The sequence below is a fragment of the Mus caroli genome, unplaced genomic scaffold (assembly GCF_978045245.1).
Source record: "Mus caroli unplaced genomic scaffold, Mus_caroli_1 scaffold_4, whole genome shotgun sequence".
Taxonomy (NCBI): Eukaryota; Metazoa; Chordata; class Mammalia; order Rodentia; family Muridae; genus Mus; species Mus caroli.
In genome coordinates this window covers 14,876,243-14,890,361 of record NW_028227259.1, presented here as the reverse complement: position 1 = coordinate 14,890,361, position 14,119 = coordinate 14,876,243, and the positions used below count along the sequence as shown (strand labels likewise).

At 36.7% G+C, this 14,119-nt stretch overlaps 1 protein-coding gene across 1 annotated transcript in view; it reads left to right on the top strand.

The window, feature by feature from the left end:
- The window catches only part of Sema3e (semaphorin 3E), a 220,667-nt gene extending 211,379 nt beyond the window's left edge, over nt 1-9,288 (top strand). The window contains exon 17 of the mRNA XM_021163140.2: nt 6,817-9,288. Within this exon, the coding sequence (XP_021018799.1) occupies nt 6,817-7,269 (453 nt within the window). The 3' untranslated portion in view covers nt 7,270-9,288. The remainder of the gene's footprint in view (nt 1-6,816) is intronic.
- Nucleotides 9,289-14,119: the final 4,831 nt, after the last annotated feature.

Here is a 14,119-nt window from a genome sequence, read left to right as displayed (position 1 = left end):
AATGGTCTGCTGTCATTAATTAAATTTGGTAGGCATATATGTTTTTACATACCATTTTCATTAAAGATAACAGACCAAACGTCACATGAAGCGGATGTAAATTGTTATTTCTTATGGTTGCAAAAACAAAACAAAACAAAAAACCAAAAACACCCTCACTTTTATAAGGAAATCTAAATCATCACCTTTCCCTAGTATGTTGATCCCTAATTCCTACAATTTTGTATACTTGAATGTATAAGGCCCCCAAATAACGGCAAATTTTTCAGTCCTAACATTATTATGGAAAAAAGTATTTCTTGTTAAAATATTTAGCTGTGCAGTTGAAATATTTTCTTTCCCTTGAAATGTATAAAAATTATATTCTAGAACTCAGTAAATGGTAGATATTATAACAGGCATTATTTGCTAAGGTTTGTATGCTTAATAATTTAAGAATACTGATAGTAGAGACCATAATTTGCAAGGAACAAAGTATTTACTATACAACTCTTTATGAAGAAAATGTTTTGACCCTAGACTTAAAGACTAATGAAAGTTCTAATACACTGAAACCTTACTATTTAGTAGAATTGTGAAAGTTATCTCTGTATTTTAAAGAAAACAACTTATCAGGAAGAACAAACTCCTCGCTTTTTGGTGAGCACTAGGTCTTTGAGAGTCAATCTTCTGGTCTTTGTTCTTTAGTCATAAGATATCGTAATGATACTGTAAGAAGACTGGGTTTCAGGGGTGAGTTGAAACCCTGTCATAAATTTCTTGGGGGAGATTTGGGGAACAATCTGAAGATGTAATTCACTTGGTTCCTATGATCAATGCAATCATTTGTACAATCTCTCTTTTGGTGAATAGAGGGGAGTCATTGTCTCCCCTTCGTATTGATCTTACCATTGTGAATATTTAGTTTACAGGGAAATGCATTTTGTATGTTTTAAAAAGAATGTGACTTCAATCTAGCATACTGTGAACATTGTGTCAACTTTAAATAATACAAAAATGTATCTGTTATGGAAATTGTACAAAATGACATCAGCCCCATTTCTTAAATTACAACTTTTCCCCAATATTATTTTAATACCATCACCAAGGTTACCAATTTTACCTCTGCATTTAGTCAATACAATAAGCTGTACAAATTAATCAAAGTCACTTAAATCCTGCTGAAAATTCAATTGTCATGCTTAACCCAGTTAGTGACTCCTTCCACCTAACTATACAGTTCTTGCTTCTGTGTTTACTGTATATAGTAATGCTATATCTTCGAAAGTAGAAGAGTTACAGAGTAAGGCTCCGTATTCCATCCACCATCTTGGTTGCTACTTGACTCATTCTTCTGATACTCATCAATGCTAACCAAGGACAAGAAATGTAAGGGATCAAAGACAGCCATGTCTGTGCTTCTGTCACTACACACATGAACGGAAAGCACAGGGTTTGGTTCTATATCAGTGTCCTTTGCTTTTCCTTATTTTCACAATACAAAGTGTAGGAACTATGGCCTTGTTTGAAACATCTGCTTAGTAATTTTGATGTTTGGGGTTTTTTTTTGATTTTTAATATTTTTATTACATATTTTCCTCAATTACATTTCCAATGCTATCCCAAAAGTCCCCCATAGCGCCCCCCACTTCCCTACCTACCCATTCCCATTCTTTTGGCCCTGGCATTCCCCTATAATGGGGCATATAAAGTTTGCAAGTCCAATGGGCCTCTCTTTCCATTGATGGCCGACTAGGCCATCTTTCGATACATATGCTGCTAGAGACAAGAGCTCCGGGGTGATGTTTGTTTTAACCCATTAAAGTGTTCTTCTTTTAAAACAAATATTGTTTTGCAGTTGGCAAATATTCCGACCTTCAGTTTCAATGGAAAAGAAAACTTCATATTATCAAATGTCTTAACTATGTTCTTGTTCTGAGATAATTAGTCATTTAGCTTGCTTAGTTTGGTGAAAATCTAAAGACCTCAAACAATTCCTGTACTATGAATACAGAACACAAATGCACCTAGAGCTTAAGAGAATTCTCTCTTTGGTTAATTCTTCAAGCTAACACTGAGAATCTTTGGACATGAACTTTATCTCCTTGTATCTATAGAATCAGATGTATATGTGCATTTTCTCCCTCTGAGATTAGTCTTGTCAGGGTTTGATGAAATCAGATAACATGGCCATACAGGAAGCCCTCTACAGACACATGTGAATAGCAAACTCTGCCAATTCCCTTCGTTTCTGACTGCTCTTGTTATAGAACACGGCTTCTGTGGTCTAGAAAATTAAATCTCTGTGAAGATAATCCAGAAGAGAGCTGTGCATGTGAGCATGTATTTTAATCTAGATAGCTTCTGTTGAACTGCCCTAGGGCGTCTCCCCTTTATCTACACTGAGATAATAACCTTTAGGAAATCAATGTATTATATTCACTGCTGCTTTCTGGCACATCTTTTGTTTCATGATATATAGTGGAGATTTCCACAGGATTCAGTACCCAAAAGATGTACTTCCCCAAAGAGTACATTTAAAAGGATGCTTTAAAGATATTGCTCGTATGTTCCTTGTTACTTTCTCCAGTAGGGATCCCAGAGTTCAGTTGTACTTGTAGGACAGTTGTACAGTTCCCTAGGTACAGTACATGCCTTTAAAACTTAGTTTGATCCGAGTTTCTAAGTGCCTCAATGATTATGTATGCTTGGGTCTGAACAGAACCTAGAAACCAGGTTAGTTCATTTGTTCACCAGAGCAAGTTACTGATTATACAGAAACCCTGGACTCACTTCTCTTTGTGTCTCTAGCTCTTATTTTTGTTTTGATCCTTCTTTTTTACTCTAGTTAGATAAATTAGTTAATCCTGCTTAACTATTGACAAATTGCTATGAATGCCTACAACATTTTTCTTTTTTGCTTTTATAGTTCCTCGAACACCTTTCTCCACACTCCTCCCTTCTTCCCAAGGTGTCCATTGGAATGATTGAAAGCAGTCCAATTCCATATTTGCATAATAGATAGCTACATAATAGACATACATTGGTGAGCTGTAAAAGTAACACTGCTGTTGCACATGCCATATTTCGTTTAAACCTCCTCACCATGGTTCATATCATATCCTTGATTCAAGACATCTCTCTTTCATTCAGGTGGAAATGGAACATCTAGCAAGTATATATCCATTGTAACTTCTATTGCTTTAATAATAATCTTTCTTCAAATGACACTGGTAGACCCAAGTATGAATCTGTCAGTATTGTTCAGTTCTGTGACTATTGTCTGTGTATGTGTGTGTGCCCGTGCACATATGTGTACATTGCATGGAGTATGATTTGTATGTGTGAATGAGGTCATGTAGGTGATGGTCAGAAGACAATGTTTAAGACTGAGTTCTCTGCTTCTTGGATTAGTTATCAAATGTAGGACATAAATCTCACATAGAAAGAAATTATATTCTAGAAGCCAATTTGCACATGTTGGATGTTTTAAATATGGTGGTCACACTAATTTGAACTCTCATTTATGGTGATTTTCAGTGTCTTCTGATAGAAAAAAAAAAAAACCTTTCCCTTTCCACATTTGTTCCCTGTATATTCCTAGACTTCCACAAAGGAGACAAGAAGCAGTTCACTCTCTCGTTGCTCATTGGCAGTAATCTGTCATCCACGTTTAAGCATGATTTAGTAAAAGAAAATTTTACTTTTATCTTGTCAGATACATTTTTTCTATTAGTCAATCTTTGTTTATGTCAAATATAGGTTAGATAAACAAAACAATATGCCGTTGACCTTTATTTTTTACAAATTTTTGATTTTGTTATTTTTTTATAGTATATTCTGTGCCAATCCAATTCAAGGCCCATGTCTGTCTCTTTCCATTGCAAGAAATGGAACCAGGAGGCCTGGAAACAGCAGCCGCTGCTCCCTTCCGACCAGCTTCCACATGTGCACAGCTCCTGGGACAGCTACTTTTTTATTTGCTATAATGGCACATCATGAATCAATCTTTATAGTAAAAAAAAAAATTAAACCATTTTTTAGTAAGAAATTCTGTGTTTATATAGATTGCCCAAAAGAACATTTAATAGAATGATAGAATTGTACCATCTTCTTGACCACAGAAATCTGGACTGCAGTCAGAGAAAAACCCCAGCTGTGTGAAAACAATCCTGTAATCAAGATTTGATGTTGGGTGTGCCTAAGTTAGCTAATGTAGAAGGATTAAATCACAGAAGGAATGCAAGTACAAAGTTCTAAGTCATATTTATTTTTAGGTATCCATTACCCATAGAAGGTACATTCGACTTTTAAGGCCATCTAACTTACATAGTGGATACTAGGAGTTATAATAACACGTATTCCTGGGATAAAATGTGAGTTTACTGTAACCAAGAAGGACAAACAAAATTAGGAGACTAGTACCATTTCTGTTGTGCAAATAACCAATGTAGAACAATTCCCATGGTAACTGTCGTGTTTCTGTTAGGCAATCTGGACTCTATAGGCCTACAGTGTGGTGCTTCTCAAACCTGAACATGTAGTTATGAATGAAATATTACCTTATAATATCAGACATCAAATATTAAACAAAAACACACGCAATTTCAGGTTAGAAGCACAGGTTAGAGCTCATCTATTTTTCATTAAGTAGCTGATTAGGTGCAGGGTCATTGTCTGCACATCTTGCATTTTCTCATGTTTTATTCACTCTGACAGGAGACAGGAGGGAGACAGAAGATGCTCACTGTGGGTGCATGGTTTTTCTTACGAAGCCAGTGTCCTGGACCTTCCTAACATATGTGTGTTGAAGCTGTCTTTCCTGACTCATGGGCTCTTGCTGGAATCATTCTGTCTTCCTTGCTATTCAAATCACTATTAGGTAGTTCTAGCAAATGTGGATGTTGGATCCATTTTCATGGACATGCAGCACTGCCTTGGGTTTTTTCACCCAAGGGCAAATTGATATGTTTTGCTTACACTGTATTCCGACTCTGTGTTATGTAATGACTCGTGAAAAGTAAGACACCCTTTCCCTTCTCGACCTTGTAATGGGACTAAAGAGGAGAAAGTTGCATTGAAAAAATAAATGACTTAAAAGTATGTTAAACAGCTTGTATGTTACAAACACCAGCGATGTTAAGTTGTAAAAAGACAAGAAAGATCCTTATGTAAGGCTGTAAGGGAGTTATTATAAAACAAATCAAATTTAAACCTAGGACAAAAATTTTAAACGCACTAGCATATACTGAAAAGAGATTCACTGAAGAAAAGAAAGAATAAGACCAGCATAGAAGATGAAAGAACACTGGGAAAGCCTTACTCCTAAGAAATCATCTTGCTGCTGTGTGAAATGGCTCAGTGGGTAAAGGTGTTTGTTGCCAAGGCTGAGTTTGCTCCTGGGACCCACATAGTGGAAAGAGAGAATCCACTCTTACAAGTTGACCTCTCACTGTTACATGCATACCATGGCACATGTGCTGCTTGTGCACACACACAACAATACATACATACATACATGCATACATACATACATACATACATACATGCATGCATACATACATGCATACATACATGCATACATACATACATACATACATGCATGCATACATACATGCATACATACATGCATACATACATACATACATACATGCATACATACATACATACATGCATACATACATACATACATGCATGCATACATACATGCATGCATGCATGCATACATACATACATGCATACATACATACATACATACATATATGCATACATACATACATACATGCATACATGCATACATGCATACATACATACATGCATACATACATACATACATATATGCATACATACATACATGCATACATACATACATACATACGTACATGCATACATACATACATACATGCATACATACATACATGCATACATACATACATACATGCATACATACATACATACATACATGCATACATACATACATAAGCTGGAAGAGGAAACAAGGTGGTAGTACTAGGAATGAGAGCAGATAGAGTTAGGGAAGGGAATATTTGTTTTTTTTAAGTATTCTGGCTGTCCCCATCATATGCCCTCAAAAGTATAATGTCTGCTTGAACTATGACACATCTTAAAGGCTTTATTAAATATTTAGAAGAATAGAGGAATGCATACATTTGTGTTCTTGTAGCCTTAATTCATATATGATCTTTCGATGTTTGAAATAAGACATTCTAATATTGTTGAAAATTTTCACAAATAAGAGATTTAAAAGTCTGCATACTCTTAAAATTATTCTTTAGTATGATGCTTTTTTTCCATTGAAATCACTGTCTCCATAAGATAATATGGGACAATAACTATAATGTGTGTGTGTGTGTGTTTGTAACTTTCTTCTTATTGCACTGTATGTCATATAATAATTTCATATCCCAACATTTAATTCAAATGTTTCCAATACTTTTTCTGCATTGTACTACTTCGGGATGCTGTTTTGGCATACTTGACTGGGACATATCATCGATGTAATGAAAGCATCTTTGCTTCCTTGTGCTGATATGGATTGTTTTTCTCCCCTTTAATGAGATTCATTAGGGAGAAAGGTCTCTCTTGCGCCTGCTAGTGACTTCTTAATGTATTGGTGGGAAATGACCTCACTATCATCCATAAATGTAGTTTCCAATTTAAATAATCACTTGGTACATTTGTAGACCACCATAATTGTATGGTGTGATCACGAAAGAGAAAGAGTATTTAACGGGAAGAAACCCAGGTTGATATTTTCTGGACTATACGATACTCGTTGCTATTTACTTATTTGTTCCTTTGATTTTGGTTTTTCAGGTGAAGACGGATGACAGAGTTGTCAAGATGGACTTGGGCTTGCTCTTCCTCAGAGTACGCAAGTCAGATGCAGGGACCTATTTTTGCCAGACAGTAGAACACAATTTTGTCCATACTGTGCGTAAAATCACGTTGGAGGTGGTCGAAGAGCATAAAGTGGAGGGCATGTTTCAGAAGGACCATGAAGAGGAAAGACATCACAAGATGCCCTGCCCTCCCTTAAGCGGTATGTCTCAGGGGACAAAACCCTGGTACAAGGAATTCTTGCAGCTGATTGGCTACAGCAACTTCCAGAGAGTGGAAGAATACTGCGAAAAGGTGTGGTGTACAGATAAGAAGAGGAAAAAGCTTAAAATGTCTCCCTCCAAGTGGAAGTATGCCAACCCCCAGGAAAAGAGGCTTCGCTCCAAAGCTGAGCACTTCCGCCTGCCCAGGCACACGCTGCTCTCCTGAGGACGCCCTCTGCCGGCGGCTGAGGAACCTAGGATGGAAACATTTTTTTAAAGGGGGGAAAAAAAGACTGAAAGCATGCAAAGTCTTTCCATTATTTCAAAGAACTTCCTGTAGTACTGAGAGGCTGGGAAGGTGTTTTAAGTTATTCTGCATACTCATCTGACTGTACAAACATCTCTCTCACAGTACTTAAACGAGTGTATTGCTTTAAAAGGCTTCACGTATTTATCAACATATGATCGGGCTGTAATTTTGAGCTTGCTTTTCAGGGAAATTATTTTGCCACTGGGATATGTATTATAATTATAATATTAAAGAAAAGGTTATAGGTTTTCATAATCAAGAAAAATGTAAAACTCTTTCTGGAGTTTTTTTTTCTTTTTTCTTTTTTTTTTTCCTCTTTGTAGCCATAAGGTAAAATATACAGAATATCAGAACTGTAGAATTCTCGTGTGAGCTTTCTGGTCAGTTTTTTTTTTTTTAAGCCATAAGTTTTATGTAGCTGTGTTGTGGTTGCTATAAACTGTACAAGAAACCTGCGACCCATCCATTTTGAGGCTTGTTCTCTTCATGAAACACTCACTAAACTATATTAAAACTATTTCTGTTTAATAAACAAGACATATTTTTTAAATTTCACTTCAGTGTGGAAGGATGGAAGATAGCCTCTCAGAAAGATATTTTTAAATATTTTCAAACCATGAAAGTAGAATTCTGTTAAAAAGGTCTGTGCTTCCCTCTTGTGGTAAAAGGAGGCATTGCATCTCTCAATGCCGTTTCCATAATTTTCCTGCAATGACTTGAAAACAAAATGTATGAGTAGATACATCTAGTTCATTATTCAGAAGACTCAACTAAAAAAATAATTTTATATAATAATTTAATATGGAAATAGCATGTTTCTGGTTAATTCATTACTTCACAACACAACAAAGATGTTAACTGCATTTGAGCTTTGAAATAGTAGAAAGTACCTTCCAGTCCTACCCTGAGACAAGACACTCTGAAAGTGTACTTTACCCGCAAAGAAATTATCAAAGCATTCTTTCTCAGAAATGAAATCTTCCTAGTTTATATTTACTTCTTGGATTCGTTTTACTACTGACATCTTTAGAGAATCATTATCTTTGTCTTATGAAGATAATCAAAATTTATATTTTTCAGAATGTTTATTTCTTGAGATTTTTCTTCTCTGTATTTTAAAGAGTTAGCAGCTTCCATTCTAAAATATGAGTTTTATGAGACTTTTCAGTTCGGTAAGAGTAAAGCAAGTGGAGTGTTGTAAGAACAATTATGAATATGCATTCAGACTTAAATTTAACTATTTATGTCAGCCATCTCAGTATGCTATATAATTAAGAATATAAAGTGTTGAGAACTTCTAATGGATTTCTTTTTCTGTCTAAAATTAGTGAGTACATAAATATTCCACAATTTTGAAATTTTAAAATTTTGGAAATTTTAAAGTCCAGAATTTCTAAAACATCTAACTAGTATAAATAAAGAGAATGTTGACATCCTCTGAAAGTCCACATGTTATTGACTGTAGCATCCACTGTGTGCCATTGTTCTCCAGCAATAGTAGTTGGCAAAAGGGAGTATTCAAAGCTTTTAAAATACTGTAGTTTATGAACACAAAGGGGGGAGGGAAAATTGGTGAATTAAAACCAAAAACACATCACTAGTTCCTAAGGAAGTGATATGTCTGGAATATTACAAGAGGGCAGAAAAATCTATGGAGAAGTTTTTTTGTTATTGTTTTGTTTTTGTTTTTTTGAGACAGGGTTTCTCTGTATAGCCCTGGCTGTCCTGGAACTCACTCTGTAGACCAGGCTGGCCTCGAACTCAGAAATCCGCCTGCCTCTGCCTCCCAAGTGTTGGGACTAAAGGCGTGTGCCACCACGCCCGGCAGGAGAAGTTTTCAAATGGCCCTTCCACTTAGCAAATTACAGGTAAGGGGAGAGTTTTATCTTAACAAATAACATAAAAATAAAAACAAAATAAAGTAAAAAAAAAAAAAGGAAATCAAACATCTATGAGTACATCATTTTAACCTTAACTCTCTGATAGGCAGCTAAAGAGGAAATGATCTTGTTGTGAGCTAAGTAGAATTCAAAGAGTTTTTTTTTTTTTTTTTTTTTTACAACTTGAACAGTAAATGCAAATGAAGACCATTGAATTAAAAATCAGACATTAATCAAAAAGTAATCTAAAATATACTGATTTAAATAAACATGATAAAATTTCGAGGGCTTGGATCCAAATCTAGGGAGAGCAGTAAATTATATATAAATATGTATTTATATGTACATATTGTCATGTATTATACATCCTCCTGCACACCCATTTCTGGTAAGAAAACTGGGAACAGACATAGAGAGACAGCCAGAGAGACATACAGACTGGGGGAGAGAGAGAGAGAGAGAGAGAGAGAGAGAGAGAGAGAGAGAGAGAGAGAGAGAGAGAGAGAACAGGTTCCAAGGATATAACTGATGTACCACTGTTTCTGTCCCTCTTTCCTCTGACCATTCTTGCATGTAGACCTCCAAGAAGTGTAAGGTGCATCGCTAACCCCTCTCAAAGTTCATACCAACAGAACACAAATCTACAGAAACAAAACTGTTTTGAAAATCTGAACCCTGCTACATAAGCATCACTAGTCTTTTGTTGGGCCTATGGGGTTAGAACTCAAGACTCTCCTTTGAAAAGAATTCTTTTGAAAAAAGCTATGATGATTCCACCATGAACTCAGGTATCTGTAGGACTCTATAAAAGTAGGAGCTCACCTTGAGATGTCCAGACATGACCTTGGCAAACAAAATATGTCCCCAAAATACATAGCACACCCAAGAACCTAGCCTCCCATCCTTGTTCCAAAGAGGCCCTTGTGTATAACTAGTTCCCTGCTTCCCCAGGTCTCATGGTACCATCTAAAACAAGTAGGCACTCCCTCAACAAAATACAAACTACCCCTACAGAACCAGGCGCATGAAGAACACCACACTTAGAAAGATATCAAGACTTTGGAAATATCTCTTCTTTTGTTTTAAATGTGAATATTGCAGGGAGAAGTTTCCAACATTGATAAACAGGCAGGAAAACAGAAATAAGTCCTAATAAATCCAGAGCAGGGAATGAAAAGTCTACACTTGCTTTGTGAATTTCAATGCACATAATATATGGTAACATTATGTTAAGTGTCTTCCTTTCCACAATTGACTACATCAATAGGACATTTTACGGAGTATATAACAATTGTTGTGGGGTGTAGGGTTTTGTAAATCTTCATAGTAATTATGAATATTTGTAAAATTTGTACAATATGACAAATCATTCTGGCTGTTAGTCTGAAGCATGAGAGAAACAGCAGTTGTTTCCTTAAAAATGATATATTTAGCCTCTCAAGCATATGGAGTACTTAATGATATATAGATACTTTATATCCCAGGTAAACATCACACTCTTGTGATCAAAACCAGTCACTGGTTCCTTCAAAATATACTGCTTGGTTTCCAGGCCAATGATTACTGATCTGGGTCAGATACAATTGCTATGTTCCTTATGAATGCTCTTTTGCTTGTTGTAGCATTGTTTGAATTGCTGGTTGGTTATCTTACGGTCTTGGAAGAACAGCGTTAATAGCCACCTTCATTATACATAATATGGCTTAGCTCTGACTAGAGCACAATACTGGGGTGTCTTTGTCTCTATGGTATCTGTTGTCTCTTTTACAGTCTGTAAAGCATGTGCCATATTGTTTCTTTCCACTGATGATAAGCTCTGAGACTCATTCTTACCTGGTAATGGGCTACAAGGGACCAGTGACTGTGTGTCTCCTTGACTATCATGTAGAGCCTCCACCCAATACTACACAAAGTCTGTATTATTGAATGGAATTTCTATTTCATTTGACTTAGATGAAAAAGAAATAAATATTCTCCAAAGCACTAAGTGCTATCAGAGAAGTACTTTCTACCTTCCTTATTCTACCCTCCCTGCCTTGCTCCATTCTTTTATTCCTCCTTTCCTCTTCCCTCTCTTCCTGCCTACCTGCTTCCATCCCTTCTTCCTTTCTTTCCTTCTTCCTTTTCTCCCTTGATCCCTACAATCCTCCTGTCATCTCTTGATTTTCCTTCCCTCCCTCCTTCCTATTTTCCCAGTTGAATGTATTTCATCCATCCAGCCTGATGTGAGCTCTGAGGCCCAGCTGAAGCACTTTCTTTAACTTAGAGAAGAATTCAATGTTCTTTCCGAGAAATTGTTGTCAATTTTTCCAAGAAGGAAAAAAATATCATTAATCTCTCTTTATAGCAGAGGAGTTTATTTAGGCCATGCTAGTTTTCTAGAAACATCGGGGTTGGGGGGGGGTATCCTTTCAGCATTCTATTCTCCAGACAGAAGTTGGAAAATGAGCATGCCCCCAAATAGCAACTATTTGTGAGTTGGGTGGTAGGAGATTACTAAAAGCCTCAAGTTCTCTTTTAATGTATCCAAACGTCTGTCTTCCCTACTATATTTTTAGAGTAGGGAGAGATTGTTTAAATAAAATTTCAAATTAAAAGAATCTCTATTTGAGAGGTTTGTTTTGTAGTCAAATTTTATGCTGTTGGTATGTACAATGTTTAAAATAATTTGGTGCCAAATTCAGGAATAGTGGGAAAATCATTGTGGCTCTGCCATGCTGTAAACAGTGCATAACTTGAGTATGCAAACATACAGCTATCATCTCTAAGAAAATAGGAGAGAGTTTATCCTGGAACCCGATATGAGTGACCACTGACTTGGAGCAGGGATTTGAGTTACTACAAGTACCTTGTTCTACTGTAGTCACAGAGTCACAATGTTTTTATAGTAAGAAAACAACAGAAAGCAACAGATCAAGCCTTCTTCAAATATATTGGTGGAAAGAATTGGCTGGCCAACTACAGACAAGTGAGGACATATGAGCTGTGCATTTCAGATATGGTCTGATGGCATTCTTATTAACGTTTAGCCGAGTGCAAAGTAGCAGTCTGTTAATATACTCTAAAAGAATTTACCTGATAGCCACAAATATGTGAGTCAGAGATCCAGCCAATGAGTAGCTAGCTATCAAAGGGATAAAGATACTCCGAAGTAATTTGATTTGAGCCTGCAACATTTTCATTCTCCACCATCATGTTAATCATGTTAATCAATCTTGTAGAATCGTCAATGTAGGTCTGGTAACTTGTGGAGTTTAGGTTTAAGGTCTATACTTGAAACTTGCATATTTCTATGTGTCATTCAAGGCCTACTATGTAGGCCTCTTTTATGTGTAGCACTTGATGAGACCATCTAAACTTCTCAATGTGTATAATGTCTTTAGTAAAAAGGAAAGGTTTTGTTAATTAAGCAAGAGGTTTTGTTTAAATGAATGTCTTTGCTAGTTTTGTTTCTGATATATGGGGTCTAATCCAGAGCCTCAGACAAGCTTGGCAATGACTCATCTATCCTCTGGATTCTAAATAACAATGGCAGATGTTGAATGAGGTTCAGACTGGAACCTCCCCATAATCTCCTACTGCACATAAAGCAAATTCAATACCTTATATAGCTTGGTGTCCTTGGAGGACTCCCAAATGTGGGAATAGGTGAGTGTCTGACTCTTTTACATACTCTTGGGACCCTTTTCCTCCTACTGGGTTGCTTGTGTATTTGTGATATGAGCATTTGAACCTAGTCTAATTGTAACTTATTAGGGCATGTTTGGTGGATATCCCTGGGAGCATTTTTTTTTTCTTTTGAGGGAAACAGAGAAAGAGTGACATGAATCTAGGGAAAAGGGCAGGTAGAATGGGGGCAGAGACTGGTAGGACTGAAGGGAGGGGAAACAGCAATAAGGATCACACACACACACACACACACACACACATACACACACACCACAGACAGATGATCTGTCTTCAAAGATTTTCACTGGCTCCCTTCTAACCTTCAGCAAAGCAGGTAGGCAGGACATCTGTTTTCTAGGTAGCACAATATGAAACCAGGCATGTTTTTGTCATGACAGGGAAATGAGACCCAATATCCAGTAGAAACTACAAGGTCTGGTTTTTAGACCAGAATGCACAGACAGACTCTTTAGACCTACACTGGCATTAGAAGAGCTGTGAACAAAGAAGACATACCTTGGTTTCTACCAAGTCAACTCTAGCCTTGGAGGCGACACATAATCACCCTCTTTTCAAGACAGGACACACTCCTGTGGCTGTGAGATTCAGCTGTAGCTCAGTCTCATATCACACTTCTTAGACAAGTTGCTTTCATCATTACCCATCCTCCAATGTTCTGCAACACTGTATCACTAGGCCAGTTGTTGGGGAAAGGATTCTATGCCACCCTAGCACCAAGCTGAGACCAGCAACCCAGCTGGGCAGCTTTGTGTTGTGTCCTGCACCACGCCAGGCTAGGTGTAAGTTCAGTGCCCTTCTAGGGCTAAAAAGGTCTGTGGAGCCTCACATTAGGTTTATCTAATTTAAGGAAATTGTCACAGCTATGTTGAGTCTTGTCTCCAAGGCAACAATAGATCCTGTTAAGTTGACAATAAATAAATATAATCATCATACTCCTGGTGGCTAAAACCACCTTGAACCCAAAAAGAGGGGAGCAGAAAACATTACAGCCTTAATTCAACACACATCACAAAGCAATAGTCTACAATATTACATGGCATTGCTATTGAAACAGTCACATAGAACAAAAGTTTACAATAAAGACCATAAAGTTAGGCCACACCACTTGCACAACTGATTTTCAGCAATGGTGTGAACAAGAGACAATATTCTTTAAATAAATGTTGTGAATTTTTGGTATCACATGAAGAAGCATG